This window comes from Sander vitreus, chromosome 7 (assembly GCF_031162955.1).
Source record: "Sander vitreus isolate 19-12246 chromosome 7, sanVit1, whole genome shotgun sequence".
Taxonomy (NCBI): Eukaryota; Metazoa; Chordata; class Actinopteri; order Perciformes; family Percidae; genus Sander; species Sander vitreus.
In genome coordinates this window covers 19,326,295-19,348,787 of record NC_135861.1, presented here as the reverse complement: position 1 = coordinate 19,348,787, position 22,493 = coordinate 19,326,295, and the positions used below count along the sequence as shown (strand labels likewise).

Sequence of the window (22,493 nt, the reverse complement as noted above, 5' to 3'; positions counted from 1 at the left end):
AACGTCGCCTTTGCAAAATCAAAGCATCACATTTCTATTTATATTCCAATTCTTGGATCCTTGTATCAAATTATCGTAAGCATTTGTGTTTAAGCCTTTAAAGACTTGTTTTCAGTTTTCTGAAATTAATTCAAAGTTTACAGTATTCTATGGTCCTTGAAGCTAACCAAGTGTGTGTTTTAGTTGGATCCATATCAGAATCAGCTTTAATGGTAAATAAGTGTTAACACATACAGGGAATTTGACTGCCTTTTTGTTGCTCTCAAAGTACACAGAAACAGACAGGGCTTAAAACAAGGTAAACATAAACATTTGTCTACTATGTACATATATGTTTGTATGTATAAAAAGTGTACATATACACATGCATACATACACATACATACATACATACACACATGTAAACAAACACCTTTATGAAGATTGTAAACAGTGGATGTTTATGGATGGATCCAAATAAAATACACACTTGTTAGAATGCCTCTATATAAGTGTAGCATAATCTTGATTGGTCTACACATTCATCGGACATCGGCGTTCATTAATAACAGGTAATAAATAGGTTATGTGAAATTTGTAAAAAAATAAATACAAAAAAATACACAAACAAACATCTGCACAATTTTAAAAGCCCAGTGTTCAACGTTAGGATGTGTGCAAACATTTTATTTCTTGGATTTGAACAATGCTAATCTGATACCAATGCGCATTGACGAAATCAAACAGGTTCAGGTTTTGTGCAAATGCGTGCCTGAATGCATGTTATTCTACAGTACAGGAAACAAGCATCAACAGTCATATTGCACTAGTGCCCAACAACAACAAAGACAATAAGGTTAAGGGCTCGTTTGATCAGTCAGCATGTGCCATTCTGAATTCAACTGAACCACTTTTAGAATGCAATGCTTTAGAAAAGCTGTTCGTTCTTACTTCAAATATGCTACCTAAAATAATTACACAAGTACACAAAAATAAACACCCTTACAACAGCCTTTTCTAAAATGAGCTGATTGAAGGCATTGAGTTACAACAGTAGAAATAATGTATATAGCCCAACAAATATTCATATAAAAATAGACAGATTACATTCAATCCATCTGTAAAGAATTATATTATTCCCATTCTAAAAACAAGTATCCCTGTTCTAAATAAAATAATCTTAAATGAGAACAAAATCATGCAACAACTAAAATTTCATAAATTATATCTTTAAATACACATATTCTATCATTAGCAATATTTAATACCTGTGAAACTGAAGCAAATCCTCTTGTATAAGGAAATCAATGGATAGTTCTGAATGATGTATTTTGTGTTAATAATGTGTTAGTCTGAACACGGTCCCAAGGAGCCATTGCTTGTTCGTAACAGTTAAAACTCCAGCAGCTGTACCAAACAACACCACAGTTACACACACCATATAAAGAGCAGGGTTGTGATTTTCTAATTTAGGTGTTACAATGTATGGCTTAATCAGTGGTTTAAATAGTATTACCTTCACCATTTCACATGATCGTATGCGTTATTTCAAATGATGGTGAAATGCAGTGGAAGAGTTGAAAAGCAGAAAGGTGGAGGACCATGCACGTGTTGTGAATGGTGACTTCATGGTGTGGCATCATTACTTTTTCTCATGTCTGCCCATTCTTGCAAAGAATCATTTTGTTCATCATTAGATTCCTGATCCTAAATTCAGAGTGCAACACTCTTGAATGTCCTGATCAGTACCTCAGAGGCCAAAAACGTTCCGTCACTCAACATTGTGAAAATAGCTTCACAAGGCCATTACACTTTTCTACTTTCTTTCTCTGATGTTAACTAAGTAAATCCACTGTAAACCTCGTGAGTATATTGCTCCCTTTAAGTGGACCTGGAGGACATCAGATCTGAATTTATGAACAGACCCTGCTCTGCGTAATATAGGCTGGCTGCAGACTTCGACTGATGTCATTAAGTGATGGACATACATTTTGAACGCTATCTACACTGCAACTGAACGTTACTTGAGGCTGTGAGAAAGGGCATACCAACATCGGTATGTGAGATGGTGATCCTTTGTAGTTTTCTGTGTGTCAGCTAAAAAAATCTATTGCATCATATCAAGATTCCTACAAGGTCATCTCAGACAAAGCTGCATTTATTTTTGTTGACTGTTGTTTTCTGTCAACTTATGTTTAGTGTATTAGGTGTTGAGCAGCCTCCTTACTCCCTCACTAACCATCAATCATACAGTGTTACTCTTATCCTTTCTTAATTAGGTGTGCGTAGGGGGCAAGGGGGTACACTATGGCATGTTGGATATAGTGAGAGCGGAGGCATCAGCGCTACGGGGGTCTTTCACCCCTATGATGAGGTCATTGGTTCTCCGGGTGCCCTCCACCATTGAGAGAACATCTCTCCTCTCCACCTTATGACCTTTGGCCTGCAGCAGCGCCACATCTTCGTCTAGAAACTTAGCTGTAGGAGAGAAAAGAGGAGGATGATCTGAGGCTAGCGGGAAGAATGGACAATGAGGAATAAATGTCAAATTGATTCATCTGCTAATGGAAAATAACACTCGGAGTGAGTTCACACAACAGGTGAAGCAATCCCAGTGTGTTCGGATTGTATGACTATGTGGGTTTTCACGCATGCAGGTCATAGTATATCATGTTTAAAACCAAACATACACCCAGTAGCCTTTTACTACCTAGGACCATGTCAGATTATATTTAGATCTCACCCAGATCCAAAACAACCTGATCTGTACTATGACCATGTACCAGAAATTGATATATCTCACTCACAGAGCGAGCAAGAAATGTGATTTCAAGAAGGTATTTTAAAATCGAGTCATCTTTGCAGCTCTAATTGGATTGTTCTTTAACTAGATGGCATATACTGTTGCATATTGCATGTTAATAGCAGGAAATGACAATTTAAATTGAAAATAAAGTAAAAAAGCCAATCTGCCCAAAACACTGCAATCATAGCTTCAGAAGGGACTTAGACTGGGTAAACCCAGCCCGATCTGCCGGAGATTTGATTTCGCCCTGCAGCTCAGGCTGGAAACCTGTACGTTTATCTATCCTGCTTCCGTTACAATTTTGCGGGATCCAATCACAAACTGGCTTATCCACCTGGCGCGCTATTGGCGGGTTAAACGCGATGACGATAGAGACGCGACCAAGCAGCTTCTTGTTTACATTCAACATAGCGGCCACCGAAGCGCAGAAACCCGTTGATGCCGCTGTCACTGCTACGTCACACGGATCGTTGGTCTGATTGGTTGAAGGACTATCCAATTGCGTACAGAGTCATTTGAACTATGTCCGTTGATCACACCTCTTGTGCAGTAGAAAATACAGAGCAGACTCCCCAGACTAATGTTCAGTCTTAAAAGACTGAGTTTGGTCTGGTGATAGCCAGACTAGAAGGGACTTATATTTGGACCAAACTACATTATAGATGGATCAGTAGAAAAAACTCACAGTCCACCAGGAGAGTGTTGGGCTGCAGCTGTGGGTGGAGTCTTCCGTATGCTAAGCTGTCACTCATATTTTTACGCGAAGACAGAACATTCATCAGCACCTGTGAAGGATCGGATAAAAGAATTAGATATACAGTATAGAATAACATAGAAAGATATAGCTTCACACTGATAAGAAAAAAAAAATCTAACAATCAATCATTTAATGAATTCTTCCAGTAATTAAATAACCTGTGTGATGCCACTGAGAGCTTGCTCTCCATTGGAAGATCCAACAGCCACATATGTGCCACATAACCCCACGGCAGGCCTCACTGCTGTGGGCATCAGGAAGGACATGGGCCTCTTCCCAGGCTGGACGCTGTTAAGCTACAGCAAAAGAACACAAAAACCATGAGGAATGAGAGCAGCTACAGAAAAAATATTTCAATGAAAAATAATTTAATACTGCAATCAAATAAAAAAGAAGAGAGAATGCACAATTACTGGGTTAGGTGATGAGCCCTGTGTTTTATTAGGCCAGGAGAAGTCCAGGATCTGGCTATTCAGGAGGATTCCTGAAGGAATCACGATCCCGCTGCCAAATGGTTTGTTCAGAGAGCTAAAACAGCCACAAGTAAAAAGCTCTTAGTTTACTTTCCTAGTGATATCAACCCTCTCTTAACTGTCATTGGGATTTGTTTCAGCAACGTGCATTAGCAGTTCAATTAAAGTATGATGTACCTCATGATTGACACAATGTGGTCGTCCGGGCCCATAACCACGACTTGGGAAGCTGCTGCACCCGTCTCCAAGGTAAATGAAGGAGCGTAATGGCCGACAGGGAAGGCCTGAGAGTTGTTGATCATCTGGCGGAGTAGGGAAGCCTGTGATTTACTTGGAGATGGGAACAATAAAAGGGCAGGGTTCAACGAAAATGCCTTTTTGAATTAGGGTGGACAACGGACATACACACTACATTTTTTAAAGATGATATGGGGATACCTACCTCAGCATCTTGGCGACAATCTCTGAGACAGAAGGTTCATACATGGGGTCTCCCAGCCTACTAGCGAGGGCAAGAGCTATCTTTACAGCCTGGAGGAGTAACGCAAAATGAATACTTCAGTCAAATTCATACAAATGACTGCACTTTGCACACTCTTTATGCTGTAAAAGGCCAGTTAGTATACTACCTCTGCAATCCAGTGGAAGGTGTTGTTCCTGGGCACCTGACTGGTGATGTTGTAGCCTTCCAGGATGTTTAGAGCAGTGATCAAGGCAACACCTGCATGTGGGGCCGGGGCTGCCATCACATGGTGTCCTTCAGAAACACCAACACATTATTAAGATTAAACATTTTGACAATTCCTATTGAGATATGGACTAATTGCACGGACAAAATAAAATAGCATAAAGAATGAAACCGATAATATATCCAATATATAACAGATGGGACAAATGGAACAATGTGAGGAATAAGAAAATTGAATTATAGGTGTACACTGTTCCCGCATTTCACCTTGTCAAAGTGGACATGTCTTTGGAAATTGATGTGGGAGTGCTGGCCGCTGAAAAGCTGACGCTGACCTCTGTTGCTTAATGAAAAGCTGGGAGCTAAACTGCATTGCTAGCTTAACTTTGTGAATCAATGGTGTTTTAAAGCCCCCAACGTCTCCTTCCAGGCAGCGCTGCGACTGTTGACTTTAAGGCACCTAACCCTAACCTTAACCATAACCATTGCCTAATCCTAGTGCCATCCAGGCAGCGCTGCCGTTGGGGGCTTAAAAACACAGATAAACAACTTTGTATGGAGACGAAGTATGACGAGTTCAAATTGCAGGTAGGGGATAAAGGGGGCCACATTTTGTGTAAGCTATGAAATGTGTTGAAATAAATTATAGTGTAGGGGCTTAATTAGCTTAAAGGGAACTTATTTTGCTTTTCCGTATTTCTGTCATATCTATATAGTTACAATCAGATTTTCATGTTAAACGTGACCAACGTGGTTGTGTAGTATATGGTTAAAAATCCTTTATTGGTGATTCTTCACGGTACAAAGCCCTGCTATATACTCCGTTGCAGTCAGTCTCCAGCTGAGATTCTAGAAGACCCTGGGATGCGAAAAAACACGCTGAATAATCAGAGCAGACTGGGCTTTTTCGGGAGGGGGGCTTAAAGAGACATGCGCTCCAATAGTGCCTCTCATACAGAGAGTGGATACAGGTGCAGCAGCCATGGGCAGTATATTTTTGAACATTAAAGCATGTAAACATGTTCTAGTAGAATCACAAAATACAAGTATGGATCTGAAAACAGTATATAATAGGTCACGTTTAAGTGTACAGAGAAGGAGTTGAGTGTCATTTAAGTCTCTTAGTTAGTAGTTACAAGGGTAAACCATCAGCTGATGTCTAAACCCTATAAGCATTGCTATGTCTTAGAAGGAGAGTGTGTGTGTGTGTGTGTGTGTGTGTGTGTGTGTGCCTGCTTCGACATATGAGGAGATAGAGAAGCTTCCCCCATACTTTAACATGAAATACAATTCTTTTTACATTCGATAAAAAAAAAAAAAGATGTATAAAGAATGGAAACTGTATTGTGGGAGTAGGTGGAAGTTCAGAAGAGTTTAGCCCCACCCACTTAACAGTTTTCAGAGTCTTCCTCAAACATCTCTAAAGTAAATAGTACAACATATATTTACCTTGATAAATGATCTCTGCTGGCTGCTGTAAGACGGTGCTGTAGTTTCCAAAGTCATCCTCTGTGAGCACCCCACCTCTTGCTTGTACCTATTAAAAATGCATAATGAGTTAAAATTGTACATTGATGAGTAATCTCTAATTGTATTGTCAAAAACATTTCAGTCATCTGACCCTTAATAGATACTTGATTATATTCTACAAGTTTACCTACTTAACTCACAAATGTATTCATAGTCAAATAATGCCTAGTGAAAATAAATTCAAATGTGAGTTGGTTTGACCTCTGGTGTTTGTGGTTAGCTATAGAGCCGTAACAATTCAGTCAAAATTAAAAACATGTATTTACTTTTTAAACAAATTAAAGATCTTCTTAGTGCAATGCAAAGAACTAATGATTAAATAAACTGATTGGGTTTGTGTTGAACTGCATGTTAACTACAAATACTAACTTTACCAACTCTGGCTTTGTTTTGTTAGATGAATGTGTGTAACTAATAACTACCATCTTTAAATCTTTCCTTTAGACCACAGAATTATGGGTCATAATTAACTGACATCATTATTTTTGTCACATTACAACAATACTGAATCATTACCTCACCCTAGCCAAAATGTAAAAAGCAGAAGTGAAAGGGACTAAAAGTGACTCCCCATGGATCTATGCAAAATTTATGAATACTTATATAATCATAGTCATATAACCAGAATTGGAGTTGGGGGGGAAAAAACAAAAACAAACACAACATTCTTCCTTACTGCTGCTGCCATTTCCTGCGTCAGGTTTCCACTGTAGAACTCCGATATCCCATTAACTGCAACAGCATCCAAGATGGCTGCTAAATCAAGACGTCTGGTAAACATCCCGGAGAGGGGAGCCTGGCCGTTGGGAAGGAACAAATCCCGAAATGCAGCTGACATGTTTTGGTCCTTAACTTTAGCCAGAGCTTCAGCTAGGGAGAGAGAAAGGAAAGAAAGATGAGCTCACACCTAATATTTATATGACTTCCTTTATATGGAGGGCCGGGCGATAATGTTGGTGTCTTTTAATAGCAGTGTCATTAGTGGCAGGGACTATACCCAGTGATTTGTACAACATTGCACTATACCTACCTAGGTCATGAGTAACATTAAATCCATTTCTAGCCACTTCTGCTGCCATGGTAACCACATCCTTCCACGGCATTCTGGAGAGTTCAAAAGTCATGAAAGATTGGCTTAGTTTAGAAATGTTTAAAACATATACACACACACACATATATATATATATATATATATATATATATATATATATATATATATATATATATATATATATATATATATATATATACACACATACATATACATATATATATATATATATATACATATATATATATATATATATATATATATACATATATACATATATATATATATATATATATATATATATATATATATATACACACATACATATATATATATATATATATATATATATATATATATATATATATATATATACATATATATATATATACATATATATATATATACACACATACATATACATACACATACATATATATACACATATACATATACATACATATACATATACATACTATACATATATATATATATATATATATATATATATATATACACATACATATATACATATACATATATATATATATATACATATATACATATATAATAATAATAATAATATTATTATATAATTTATAAGTGGTATTTGAAAACCAGGAGTGCCACAAATAATGTCAAAGGAAGGAATGTAGAAAATTCAGAAACCAGCATGAGGACTATGATTGTATGGCATGGCATGGAGAAAGATTGAACAAACAAACATAGTATTACATTAAAGTAGTTATTATAGTTACCTTACCTGCCATACAACTGGTGTGCCTGATGCATCCCACTGAGCATGCCTGGTACTCCCACCAGCAGGCCGGGCTGAAATGCAACAGCAAGAACAGGGTGCACACATTAACCCCAGTACTAAACAATATCAATAAGAGTGTCTTCTGTCCTCATCCATAACATCTTACTGTTAGAAAAAGGATACACCAGAAAAAAAATGCCTTACATTTAGATCAAGGTTTGTCTGCAGCATCTCCTCGTGGATGGCAGATGGTGCCGTCTCTCTGAAGTCAATGACCCTCGTCTCGTTCTTACGGATGTCATGCACCAACATAACTCCACCACTAAACATCAACAGAGCATCAAAGGATTTAAAAGCTCCATATTCAACCCTGTTTAAGAACCTCAGAGGTAGTCCTGTTCAGAAGAGAATCTTACCCTCCAATACCAGAAGTGTGAGGGTGGACAATTCCCAAACAAAGGGCAGCAGTGATGGCAGCATCAACACTGGAGCCCTGTTTCCCCAGAATGTCAAAGCCAAGAGATGTACACTGGGCCACATCTGTCACCACTGCCCCTTGGTTAAAGATCTTAACAAGAAACAGGAGAACAAAGCAGGAAGTTAGAGATTGTCTATAAGCCTTTAAACTGACTTGGGCTTGTGTGGGAGGGAAGTGAGAGAAGCATGTAGAACTACTCATAATCCCATAATCATCTGTAGTTATTTGAGAAATGCAACACTATTGCAACATGGTTATACAAGTACAACTCAGGTAATACATATGCAACCCCAACCTGTGGGTCTCCAAAGTAGATCTGCATGATGAGAGCTACAGTGACTCCTGTGGCGAAGGTGAGACAAGCTGTGATGATGACTGTCAGTCCATCTCGCTGACAGGCACAGTCTTCTGTAAAGGGGTCTCTGGTGGTCTCCCGCAGGGATGCAAGATCATGGCTAGCCAGGTCCGAAGCGGAGGAGGGGAGACGCTGGAGGCGAGCAGTCTTCAGAAACACATCTGGGTCTGGGACATACAACAACAACAACAACAACCAAAAGGCTTAGATTGAACAGCAAAGAGCAATATGCTCTGTTCTCTCACAACAAACTTCAGTATTTTAAAGCTGGAAAGAGGATCTTTTCATAAAAATGGGCTGTCTATGCGATTTGAGCTGGGAGATGAGCACGGAGATCTGGGCGCTGGCAAGATGGAGGAAGGTTTACCATAGTTAATTTACACATACTACCCACATTGTTATGATACAAGGTTGGTTGAAAATCGACAAAGTATCCCTTTAATTGAGAAAATAATTGGGCAATTATTTGAGATTAAAAATAATTATTAGTTGCAGCCCTAGTTCAACTACAACCTTTAGAAATAATTTGTGACTAATGAGGAGTGCAAACAACTCCGGAGATTTGACTGAGAAACAATGCTGCTCTATGAATCCAAATCCAGAGACCTAAACACACTCAACTATGTCTGTGGAAGGTAGATTTGTAGTAATTGTCTGACCTGGCTGACTCACCTGTATCTTGCTCACTCAGGACGTTGTCATCCTCTTTGCGTGACCTTACGGTGTGTTCCGCAGACAGTGCGTCGTCCTCTGGCAGCCTGGGGAAGCTGGTGATGCTCATGTAGTCCACCGGAGAGTAGGCACTCCCCAGGATTGTCTCCGGATTGGCATCTTTATCTGCCACACATCCACTTGGGTACCCTGCCACAATTTCAGGAGCAGGGCTGTGCATGACTACTGTTTATCCTGCAGTTAACCTATCTTTATCTTAGGATGTGAGGGTTAGGATAGCCATATTTCCAGTCACACGTGTTTCTTGTCTGGGATAATTAGTCACACACCTGCTACTGTCATCCAGATGAAAAATCCCTGTAATATGCCTTTATGGACCACTGTTGCTGTGGTGTTAAGGAATTACTGCATCTACAGTACTTGATGGAATTATTAATATCCAAGTATATCCCAACCCCCCTACAGGGATATGTAGTTTTTATTGTATGATATAACAACCCTTACTACAAGATCTCTGCAGTTTTTACTTCTTAAGGGAATATTTTTGATAGGCCAAGACACGGGTGTTTAACGTTAGCTCCGATGATGATGCACTTTTCCAGTCATGTAGGCTGCCACCTGCATAAGATAAACAATGTAACGTTAGGTCAACTCGATTTCAGCAAGGAATTTCCTTAGAGAAGCATTTGTCTGTCTTGAGGATGTGTCCTTTTATTTAGCTAGCTACATGGCCATTCCACTAGGTAAACATAACGTTAGCCTAACGTTACCGCAAATATTGACATGCGACAATATGTTTGCATCCGTTTATCTATGATGCCGAAAAGCGGTAAACTACATTCACATTGACATTATATTTTAAAACAACAGCATTATTACCGTTTAAAACACAAACAGAGATAAACCCCGAAGCGTTAGCAGTTATACTAACGTTACTTGTGCTGTCTGTTCACCGGTTTACCGCTGTCACAAGCTAGCTTACACATTTTTCTGTTAATTACGCACAAACGTGCGGTTACAAAGAGCTCAAGGCGAAGTTAATGTTACTTACCGTTGTCGGAAAATGCGTGCAGTCAAATAAAGATAAACATTGACGGTGTTATTTTGGGGATTTTGAACATGGCAGGTGAGATGAGAGGAGGCTCTCCGTCACCACGACTACAAGAGCTCCTGACCTGATTCACGCGACCACACGGCAGAATGTTAGCTTTATGTTACAGCTCAGTAAAACCGGTAAGACTTGTTAGGTAAATAGCCAACTAGAATTTTAGTAAATGTTTCCCTTCTGTGACCTAAACACCACGAGCAACCTGGAATGATTTAAATGTATAACTCAAGAGGAAATATTCTTAAATTACACATATTCACATAGGATATGCGGGTGATGCCTGTGCCAATATGAGACTTACTTCATAGTAAATGGCGTTGGGACCAGCTGAATCCCCTCTTCTCCAGCACAGGTGCTTCAAGCAATTTCCAATCCAGTATGACAGTGTAATAGAAAACTCTCCCAGGACACAGGCCCTCCAAGTCTCTACACTGAGTATTTTAATACTGGTGAAGCGGATAGACAGGTCATAGCAGGTCTGAATAGCCTACATGCTCCAATTACAAACCTTCTGTCCCTCCCTTTTCTTTTCTTGTTCCTCCACTTTTCAGTAGCAGAAGATCATCTACAGTTTCAATTGACAGTGGAGAATACTGATACTGATTCCTCAACAGGATATTGTTTTACCTGCTTCAATCCACAGAAAAGCAGTAACACTACAGGGGAACTCAACAACATATGTCTCAGCACAACACAATGTTGAGAGCACTCTGCTGCAAAAATAGATCTTATTCTCTTTTGCTTGTTTACACCTAATCACTAATCAATCTACTTTTCTCATAGTTTGCTTATTTTTAATGTCTTCCTTTTTCAAGCCACTTTAAGTCCATGTTGTGCATGATAGCACTCCGTCCATATTCATTCCACATAGTAGGCTTTATTTACACTTACCACACCCGTCTGTTCACCTCTTCACTTTTTGCATACTGTAAACTTCCGCCTACTTTTTCACAGTCATCTACAAGGTGGGCAGTGAATCTAACAAAATACGTGTACATAAAGTACAATTGTTAGATACTTGCACTTTACTGAGTACTACCATTTATTCACTCCATGTTTTTTTTATATTCTACTTTACTTAACATATAGTAGATCTACTTATTACTCCGCTGCATTTATTTAACAGCTAAAGAGTTACTTACACCAGTTTATATATAAATATAGACTATATAAATATAAATTATATATAAACTGGTCACTGGTAAATCTGCATCAGTGTAAACTAAGATTAACCAAAATTAGCGCTCACTTGACCAGCTTCAACCAAAAAATGCTGCTTCCATGTTAATGCATCAGTAATAATTATAAAACGTATTATGACACTGACAGAGGCCATTCTGCTGCATAGTGAGTATTTTTGTTGATATAAAAATGTCCTGATAATACTTCCTTACTTCTACTTAAGTTCTATTTGGAATGCAAAACTTTTACTTTTATATTGTGGTAATTTTTAAAGGATCCACCTTCCACCACTGACAATAGATCACAAGCTCTCTGCTTTAATTCTATTCCCTCCTTCAATCCCACATGAAAATAATGACACAATTCAGGTGTTAACCTGAGTATTTATTGTTGTTGTTTTTTTGGCGTGTACCTGTGTTTTCTGAATGGATGCTGGAAAACCCATCAGTTGATTTTTGCATAGGTCTTGCCTGTCAGTGGACTACCGTCCACTTTGGGGATGGAAAAATCAATACATCACAAAAACCATGCAGAAATAGTGAAAGGCACAATCACCATACTGTAAATATCAGATACACCAAATATTATATGTCTCTATATTTCATTTTTATGAGGGGATGGTTGTACTAATTTAGATGTAACATGGGCGCAACCCCAAGTGTTAAGCTGCCATCATTTTAGGGCACAACATAAAACATATGGAACTCCCCAGACATTCAATGCCTCACATTTAAAACGTCCTATTGGTGAACCACTGTTATAATAACTATATGGGAAAATACAAGCATATTCTATTGTATTTTTTATCATACATTTAATATTGTTTTTAATATATAAATTATCTCCTGACTCATCCTTTCCCTGTCCACATCATATAAGATCAACACACCTGGTGACCACTCCCTCTCCCCATTGTTGACTTTCACCCTTAAACCACATCTTCCAATAACCACACACAACATACTGAGAACACATTTCCTTTTTTACATGATGCGGGTGAGAAAGGAAGACATAAAATGAAAGCAAACAGGACAGGTTTGTAGTGGCAGAGGGGTATCTGTGGTGGTCTTTACATTTTTGTATGCACACGCACACACGCACACGCACACACACACACACACACACACGCACACGCACACACACACACACACACACACACACACACATACTCACATGTGATCTCTCATTATTACTCTGTTTTCACTCTGTATGTATTTTACAACAAACAAACAGAATTCAACTTGGAAACACAATCAATTAGAATAGTAAGCCTTAATAGAGATCACTATGTGTGTGTGTCTGTGTGTGCATGTTAGACTCATTCCCTCAGATCCATCTCCTGCACCATTCGGAGGAATCAACAGGATACATAATAGTCATCTTTAAACAGAATAAAATATACAATTCATATTATATCATACATTAACAGATATTCTGGATAAAACAGTCATGTATAGGATTATTGGCAGAAATGAAAAAATGGTGGTGTACATCATTCATAGGGAAATAATGTATTTTACTCATTTAGATGATCTAAATGAGACAAAACATTTCCATTTTCCAAACAATCTGACATGACTCCCCAGACAATATGTCCTTTGAACACTTTGTATTAAAACCATGTCATTGTACATATCCTCACCAGCATCCATACAGCTGTGCTAAGTGGACCCTCTGGAGGGCAGTGTTTACCTATAGCATATCAACTCTAAATCTAGTGCTGTTTTATGGTGCATCTCAAAGAGATGAGACTGAAGTTGGGGCAAACACACCACTTTTGGCCAATGAAATGCCCTCTTGATTTGAAAATGAGCACAGAGGTGAGGCAGAGAGAGGATTCTAATTAATCCCATTGGACACAACGTTGTGGACTCAAGTCCTGAGAGGCTTTGACATCTAACGGAGCATTATAAATTGTTTTGTAATATTTACAAGAAAATGACTATTATTTTTGTTTTTTTTAAGAGTTTCTAGCAACGTGTCAGTACACCTTTTCACACACAATTTGAATCAAAACAAAAATAAAATAATTATCACAAAAGAAAAACAAAAAACAAGCACACAGCACACTGCTAAAACTTTGACTCACAAAATGTATGACAGTGCAAACTTACATCCATGTCTCAAATAATTTACAAACATTAGTATGCACTTCAGCACCATTGTTTACTATTGTTGTTGAATACATATCAGTAAGCTAGATCTTTAAGTGGAAACTGTTAGAGCTGGATGTGCTAACGGGAAAGGAGTGGACAGCAATGGAGTAGATGTTAGAAAGCAATGGGTTGCACAACCATATGCAAGACGATTAGGCTTGTTGACAGTTGCCTCCTGGGCGGTCAGTGAATTTTCAATGAAATGGCCTAATGTGTAAATGAGTTGTACTTTCTTTTTGATGTTCACATGGATAACGTAAGATCACAGCACACACTACGGATGAAAATGGCTGATGTGTGCTGGGCACATTGCTTCAGTCTACAGATCACACATTTAATGATCATCATGCTGTGTATTAACCACAGGGAGCATTTTTTTTAAATTATTTGTTGGTCTTAAAAGCCAAAAGTGTACTTTCTCTTTGTCTGAGCGGAACAAGCTTTTTTTCTGTCTATGGTGGAACCATGCAGAGAGAGAGAGACTGTAAAATAATGTTTGATTTAATAGACAAAAGGAGCAGAAAACAATGTCACAAAACAAAATAAAGAGTTGCCATCAATACCGCACTGCACTTACTATAACCTGCCATACCCTGTAACCCAAAGACAAGCCCTGTATTCTTTCACTTGAACTCCATTCATACTCCTTATACATTTTTCTATTTATGTATATATTAAGGGTGCCCATAACACCAATCTTCATGTTCACAAAAAGGGTTAGGTTTAACCTTATTCTTTATCCAGAGCAACACAGAAAATCATTTTCTAAATGCTCACAGGCTGCTGACAGGGTTACATAACACTTTCCTATGACTGTTTCATGTTAACCACATTCTTTTTAACGTCTAGTTATAATTCATGACATTACTTTTACTCTTTAGTCTGTTTTGCTCTCTCGCCATCTTCTACTTTCTCTCATCCTTCACAAAGTGAGAAGACAGAAATATCACAATATTTGTTTCCTATGATGAAACAGGTTGCCCCATGTTTCCTTGCCTTTGTCTTTTACTTTACATGTTGACAGACCAAACTGGAGAGAAACAAAGTCTAATGATTTTCCTCTCCCACTCGTCACAAACGGTATATCCTTCCACCTTTTCTGAAAAAATAAATCACCTGTGTAGTAAAGCTTTTGAATACATGATGAATTAACTTGTCTCTGTCTTGCATGGTTTCCACCAGAAACGTCTTAAAGTACACTAGGTACACTAGGTGTTTGAAATTTCAAATCATTATCTCCAAATTTAAAACAGTAGTTTAGGGATTAAATTATTAAATTATTTAAAAAACATGCCTTGATGAAGAGTGAAAGAAAATAATATTTTACTAAGATAGGAGAAAAAATCAATAGAGCTAAACTTTTTGTTGTTTTCTCAGACATTATTGTTTCTAAGTATAACCTGTATCAATATTATGAAGACATTTTTAGTTGTTTGGATACTGCAATAGACAACAAGTATAATGAAGGTCTACATGGAACTACTCAGAGGGCTTGGTTCATAACAGCAGAACGGGGCATAACTATCAGGTGGAGTTAGTTTGTGACTACTAGACCAAAACAAAAAGCTGGTCAACTGGTATCTGACTATAATATAATGTGCAGAAATGAAAGCAAATATGCAGTGGGTGAATACATTTAATCTTGTGTGTCTTGGAGTTGACTATGCACTGCTAATGCCCTCAGAGTAAACAATGCCCCCTGGTTGCTGGGAGGTTTAGTGGCAGATGTTACGCTTGCTGGGCTGGTGAAGGAAGGTGTTTCTGGCGTGGGCTGCGTGGCGCGGGACCTGCTCCCTGGTGCGGTTTTGGCGTTGGATGCGGTTACGGCCCAGATGGCGTCGCTCGATCCGGGCTTTGTTACGCTGGACCCTGGCCACTTGGGTGACCTTGGCCAGAGCTCCAGCCTGGGCAGCTGCTCCACGGCTCACCCTGGTGGGCATAGTGCTGCGGCTGGCGGGGGCAGAAGCTGGTTCTGCCACTCTACTGTAAGGGGAAAGAAAAAATGAAGGTGTGATTGTTGTGATAGTTGTGCTAATGCTGAAAAAGCAGTTGAAGGTCAAGTGTAGCCAGCATAAAGAGCGCCATTCCTGACCTCACGCTGCTCGCCAGGCTGACAATGCTTTCCTCTCCCACCACAGACAGGTTGCTGTTGGAGACCATGGAGAAGTTGCTTGGTGAGACGTACACAGACATGCTGGGGTGCTCGATGAGTAGGTCCTCCATCGGGCTGGCCTCTGCTGTGGCTCCCTCTGCAGTGAAACAGGGGGGAGGGGTGACAAACCAGCTCTCATCCATGCAGCCTCTCTCTGGACCTGCCCTACTTCTACCCCCACTGCCCCCACACTCACTTCCAGAGCCAGGGGACAATGACGGGGTGGAGAAGGGTGTGGATAGTCTGGCCCGTCTCGGCAGGGTCACAGGTGTGGTGGCACCCGAGTCTGACGGACTTGCGCTTGGACAAGACATGGGGTCTGATAGTGCTACTGCACCTCGTGCCCGACCTTTATGTGTCCTGCGGCGCTTGTGAGGGGGGTGGGGAATGGGGGCCGGGCATTCAGTCCTTGTATGTGTGACTTGATGATTTGATAAGTTACTGTCTGGGAATGATTGTGTAATCAGTGGGGCTCCCGTCTCATCCTCCGCCTGCACCATGTAGTCAGATTCTTCTGAGCACATGGCAGCGATGAGACGGTCAATAAAGACAGATGTTTAAGGTGGGAGGGGGACGTTGCAAAAATGATGCAGATGTGGTACATTTTCAAAAAGCCATGCAGGTTGAAGGGGGCAATTTTTTAGGGATCACATACGCACACGCACACATACCAGTGTGGGTAATGTAAGGGAGTTTAAAAAAATTGGAGGAGGGGAAGAAGAGGGGGTAAGGAAACACAAAACATAAAAGAGTCACATCATTAGTTGTGTTGACCCTCTAAGGTTGTGATTATGTCAGTGACATAATGTTTGATTTGACTCTCCTGAGAGGTACTTTTATGTTGCTTTTGATGTTTGGTTGGCTTCTGAAAAGGCACTAAAGCAAATGTTCATACTCAGTCATTGCCTTTATCATGATTGAGATCATTAATAAAGAGGAAGGAGATGTATGTTCACAGAGAATTATGTGTTTCCATTGACTGACAGACAACACTTTTGGTATTGCAGCAATATGGGTAAACAATGGTGTAGTTGCGCCACGCCCCAACTGATTCTTCACCTCACCCCATCATCCCCATCATTACTTCTAGACTTCAAATGTTAGTATTATATACATGCAAAGGGAACATCTACCTCAATCTTTGAACATCAAACACAATTTGACTATTTCCCAGTTTGGCGTGGCTCTAAAACGCTACACCGACCTATCCGAGCTACTGCGGCACTCCCTTTGCTGAGACTCACCAGGCAGGTTGACGAGCATCCATCCCTCTTCGTCGGCCTCCGTCACACAGGGGTTGGGTCCCTTCAGCTCAGCTTCCACCTCTTCTACCTCCCCAAACAACAGGTTGCTCAAACGCTGAAACATGACTGCTTGTTTTGTCAAGTGTTGATGACTTCTTGTTTTCCACAAAGAAAAAGCTGTAGCTGCCTTTTTGAATTTCTTATTTGTGTTTTAGGTATCACGTTTTTGTCTCTTTTTTTCACTTGAAGCCCTTTGCTGGATCTCGGTCTTGACAAACAGGAGTGGACAGGCTTCAGTAGTGCAAATATAAGGTTTCACTTGGTTTGGAGCAAAGGCCTGGAGAGAGAGAGGAAGAGAGAGAAAGAAGAGGGTGGTCAGTGTAATCAGAAGATAAGGTACTTCACTATCACTATCACTATCTTTAAAAAGAGAAGTCACTTATTGGGTTAATTTTCTAATGCTTAGTCAGGGAACACTAGATATGCACAATGAAAAATGTGTGTAGTAAGAGCTTCAGGTTATTTCAAGACACATTACAACAAGTTGGGACTACTTTTTGGACTCAAACCACAAAGAATTTTGACCTGTATTGTAATGACAGGTTGACAAGCCTATAAACAATGTGCCATTAAATACAGAAGAACAATGCTGTATAGCTTGCATATTAGATGAACTGGAGATCTTAAGATTGGCTTGAATGAAGCAACACATTTCCCACTTTTATTCAAAATAATTTAACAGCACTGAGGCTAGCAAGAAGCTGGTGGACAATGGCTGCACTGCACTCCCCTCCCCTGTGAAGTTTAGATGACCAGTCAGCACAGGTTCAGGACAGATGGACAGGCCAGAGAAGAAGAGGGGGAGGAAGTGAAAGGAGGTGATACAAAAGTCAAACAAAGTGAATGTGCACAATGTTGAAATGCGAAGACAGAAAGCCGTCATTAGGACAGAAGGTACTGAGGCAAAGGAAAAGTGCGTAAATGTGAACATGATGATGTAATGTTGAACAGATGGTTGAACCATCATAGCTTACAAGACTAACCCTTACATGTTCAAAGGCTGAGTTTTATTTACTTAAACTGTGTGAGTGCAGAAGAAGGAATGACTGAAGAGATCACAGAGAGCAAACCTCTGCCAATACTTGCTCACACACTTAAAGATATCTCTTGATTTTTTAGGTTAAATTGGTTCCTTCCCATATGCTTTTATGTATGCATTAGTTTAGTTGTATAGTAGTTTCAAAGTTGTAGATAGTTAAATTCCAGATAGTAAACTATTTCAGTCCACGATCTGTTTGACCCACCGACTGATCTATCTTTATGGAAATCCAATATGTGCTTCTGACTTTCAACTATTTCACCGACTGCATGAGGTTGGTATTAATAAAGGAGCACAGATTCAAAGGTGGGGGGTTGCAAAGGAAAACCAAAAAGATACAAACTGAGTCTGAACCTGTTTTAATGCATTCCTGAACTTAATAAATTTAAGTCATGAGACCATGACCAATCCTGAAAAATTGGTGACAAGGCCTGAGGCCTGCTTTGCATAAGGTGCAGCAGACATTTACAAAACACACACACTCAACATTGACTACATGTAGCACTTCCCTGATAAAACTATTTTATCTGGTGGCTGTACCAGCTAATTCATGGCTATCTGACTGGTGTAAAATAGCTATTGACACTGCCAGTAGAGAACAAATAACCAACACTGATATGGCCTATATCCTGGAGGAGACAGTTCCATAATATATGGCATAGGTAGAAGCATTATGTCTGGCTTTCTTGTTTTGTCTTCTCTGTCTTTGTCAGTCCTATTTTTTCTTTAACAGTCCTTGCTAAAAAAATTAAAAATCAATTGCTGACATTAGGAGAAACTCATAAGAGGTAAAAACAGGAGGGTATACATCAAAAGGGCAACAGTCCTCCAGTTATGGAATCATTTATTAGATATGGACGCAAATAGGTTGATGAGGAAAATATTTCTCTGGGATAAACATATTCTTGGTCCTTGGTCTAACGATATATGCAAATTGTTTGGTAATTATGGTTTTGGTGAGTTGTTTTTAAATAATGAAAAGCTGAATATTGGTTTGTTTAAAACATCTGTGTTTGCTAAAGACAAAAGGCAGTGGGCCGACGATATATGGGCTAAGCCAAAATTGTGTATTTTTGTGATGATAAATCCGGAATATGGCACAGAGAATTATATTGTATATAATTTGACAAAAAGGCAAAGATCTTTATGTGCTCAAGTGAGATCTGGGGTTTTGCCTTTGACTGTTGAAACAGGACGATATGTTAATTTAGAAGAGGAAAAACGGATCTGTCCCACATGTTGTTTGAATGATATAGAAAATGAGTTCCATTTTGTTTTTTTACTGTCCTTTTTATTGTGAACAGCGTGATTTTTTGTTTCGTAAGATAAAAGCAGAGATTGATTTGGTAAATATGGATGATGCTCAAAGACTGAGATGGCTGTTCACATATGAAACATATACATTAGCCAGTTATCTTGAGAAAGCTTGTGAGAAGAGGAAAAAAGCTCTTAATCGAGATTAACTGCAGATGAGGATTTGTTGTTTGTATGTAATGTGTGTGTATATATATGTATATGTATATATTTGTCTTTATGTATTTCTCCGAATGATTTGCATATGCGACAGGAAGACGTTTGTTAAATAAGTAAGTTTGTGTTGTCTTGTAATCCCATGTGGGATGGGCCAAAATGTTTGGCATGACACAGAAATAAAATATAACTAACTAACTAGCTAACTAACCTTGCTTTTTTCCTTACTTGTCCTTATAATGTAGTAACTACACTGTGGTATTAATTAATGGTGGATGTGTACAGAACTATCGTGTGAATATTTATTATGTTGACAGGTCATTTAATTCTATTTTTTAGGATACCTTTTCAACATCTGGCCTTGGTCAACACGTTAAATTAGCCCTCTAGGCTAATTGTGGCTCATTTACAGTTTTTTTTTGTTGATCAATGAGCATTGTCACTGTCAAATAAACTAATAAATGAGTAAAATCTGGGAAAATCTAATACATTAACCAGATTAAACCTAAAAGACATGATATGACATACACACTACAGCAGAGAGATGTTGCCTTATTCTGATATGGTCATTAGGAGTACAGACAGGCCTCATATTCGGTTTTTATTCAAAAGTCACACTATAAATAAGACTTTACAGGTACAACTGCACATCCTAAAATATAAAAAGGACCTTGAATTATGGATCTTTCTTTTGACATTGGTCTCTTTTTCTTTTCTTTTTTTTTTTAAAGGAGGAGGAGCAGAGCAGGATGGGAGGGGACACACGAAATAAAAACAAGATGCCTGTGACGTCACGCGCACGTCACTGACGCTGACAGAGAGGCTCCAGCCTTTTTGGCGACCGAAGAAAAAGGAGACATCTGAGACATCTGAATAGCAAACATAGCATAAATATAAGACATTATGACCATGTGTATGCGACATATATGTTGTTATGGCTCATCTGCATTTTGCTACACTATGCCGAAAACAATCCATATGTGACTCTAGCTGCTACTGTCGACGGTCATCGTCGGAGTCGAAAGCCATTGACGTTAGCCTACAAAAAAAAATCCGCTGCCCACAGCAACAATGTTTACATTTAAGATACCTTAAGATTGATGTAACACAATTAAAAAAACATCGACCTCGGCCTCAGATTGTCGACAGCCGACCAGTCGAGAGAAGACAAGACTTTCTGTACACAGAGTATCCAGATTAAAAATGAATTATCCGTAGCCTAGGCTATAAGCTCTACAGCTGAAGGGTCAAAGCAATGACAGTTGTGGCTCAGCGACAGTGCACGAAGGACATCGGCTGGATAGGCTAATGATAATAGGCCTACATTATAATATAATATTTCACATAATATAAAATAAGTGACTATAACAGAAAACTATTGCAGAAAACCTGAGCCTACAAGGTCCGCCTCCCAGAAAAAACATCAACATCCGCCATCGACTCCACATCAGCATTTGGTGCAATTTACAAAACAACAGCTGCTGCTATTCTGTAATATATATTCGTATGCAGGCCGGTGTCATTTTTCGGGATATAGGACGTCGAATCGACCTAATTAAGCCGGTTGGTTTGGGCTGCTATGCTGTTTTGAATCATGGCCTAATAATAGGTCATTACCTATTATAATGCAGCAGTCAAATATAACCTCTTAATGAGTCACTGACAAAACAAAGCTATGTAATTCTACCTATTTCATGATGGCTAATATCTGATGAATATTTTCAGTAGCCTAGAATATTTAGGCTAAGGAATGCAGTCGCTTTACTGGCAGAGACAAATTGATACCTCTTAAGATCACACACATAACACAAAACACACCAAGTTATCAGATTTAAAGCAAAGTGAAGAAGAGCTTACCTGCCTTTGCAATATTATTCAAGTTGTAAACGAGATCTCACACACAGTAGAAACAACAATAATTCTTAAAGCATAGCTTTAGTCTTTCAGTGAGGTAGTTAAAACATACAAAAATAAATCGCTTTCTTCTTAGAAGAAGGGCTTCGTGTAAAAATGTTACACTGATGTTTTTAGATCATAACATCTGCAGCTTTTTTCTCCTCTCCTCTATTTTTTCCGCTGCAGATTTTCCTTCGCTTTATTGCTGCCTCCAGCTGATCCTCGGATCAGAATGTAGAACGTACAAAACAGCTGATTGTGAGATCACAATACGATCGGCCATGCCCCTTTCCCCGCCCACACCAAACAAACCAGCCAATCAGAATATTACACAAGCCACAAGCCGGGCTTCTAGGTAACAGGGTGGGGGCTGGGCGAGAGGAGCTGTCAACCTGCACCCAGATGGAAACGGTGACTTCACTCAGAGGCTGATCCGGGATCCGCTTATCCTTTCACCATTATTGCTGTTTGAAGTCACGGCTGGGGGATGGTAAACTGATCCTGAGTCTGTGCTCACATAGCTGCAAATGCAACCCTTCTGTAGAAAGAAACGATGAATATCTGTTGACAGCAACTACAGAAAAAAACCCAGAGCCGAGGCTGTTGCAACTAACCTATTATATTACCTCCTTAATTG

At 39.2% G+C, this 22,493-nt stretch overlaps 2 protein-coding genes across 6 annotated transcripts; both read right to left on the bottom strand.

The window, feature by feature from the left end:
• Positions 1 to 760: 760 nt before the first annotated feature.
• On the bottom strand, positions 761 to 11,537 carry ggt7 (gamma-glutamyltransferase 7). Of its 2 annotated transcripts, none has more exons than XM_078255151.1 (16): positions 10,959 to 11,537; positions 9,550 to 10,167; positions 8,818 to 9,044; positions 8,461 to 8,612; positions 8,249 to 8,366; positions 8,048 to 8,115; positions 7,264 to 7,337; positions 6,910 to 7,103; positions 6,153 to 6,240; positions 4,645 to 4,772; positions 4,458 to 4,546; positions 4,193 to 4,345; positions 3,956 to 4,070; positions 3,701 to 3,838; positions 3,471 to 3,570; positions 761 to 2,457 (listed from the first exon to the last, which is right to left on the bottom strand). In XM_078255151.1, the coding sequence occupies exons 2-16, from the start codon at positions 9,767 to 9,769 to the stop codon at positions 2,285 to 2,287; spliced, it is 2,037 nt and encodes a 678-aa protein (XP_078111277.1). In that variant the 5' UTR covers positions 9,770 to 10,167; positions 10,959 to 11,537; the 3' UTR covers positions 761 to 2,284. The 2 variants fall into 2 exon arrangements, with proteins under 2 accessions (XP_078111277.1, XP_078111278.1); XM_078255152.1 differs by lacking the exon at positions 10,959 to 11,537 and adding an exon at positions 10,601 to 10,731.
• A 1,263-nt stretch (positions 11,538 to 12,800) lies between these two features.
• Positions 12,801 to 22,102, bottom strand: tp53inp2b (tumor protein p53 inducible nuclear protein 2b). Of its 4 annotated transcripts, none has more exons than XM_078255148.1 (4): positions 21,818 to 22,102; positions 17,392 to 17,728; positions 16,088 to 16,661; positions 12,801 to 15,978 (listed from the first exon to the last, which is right to left on the bottom strand). In XM_078255148.1, the coding sequence occupies exons 2-4, from the start codon at positions 17,513 to 17,515 to the stop codon at positions 15,711 to 15,713; spliced, it is 966 nt and encodes a 321-aa protein (XP_078111274.1). In that variant the 5' UTR covers positions 17,516 to 17,728; positions 21,818 to 22,102; the 3' UTR covers positions 12,801 to 15,710. The 4 variants fall into 4 exon arrangements, with proteins under 4 accessions (XP_078111274.1, XP_078111272.1, XP_078111275.1 ...); XM_078255146.1 differs by having other exon boundaries at positions 21,822 to 22,102; XM_078255149.1 differs by having other exon boundaries at positions 16,088 to 16,658; positions 21,822 to 22,102.
• Between the last annotated feature and the right edge of the window lie 391 nt (positions 22,103 to 22,493).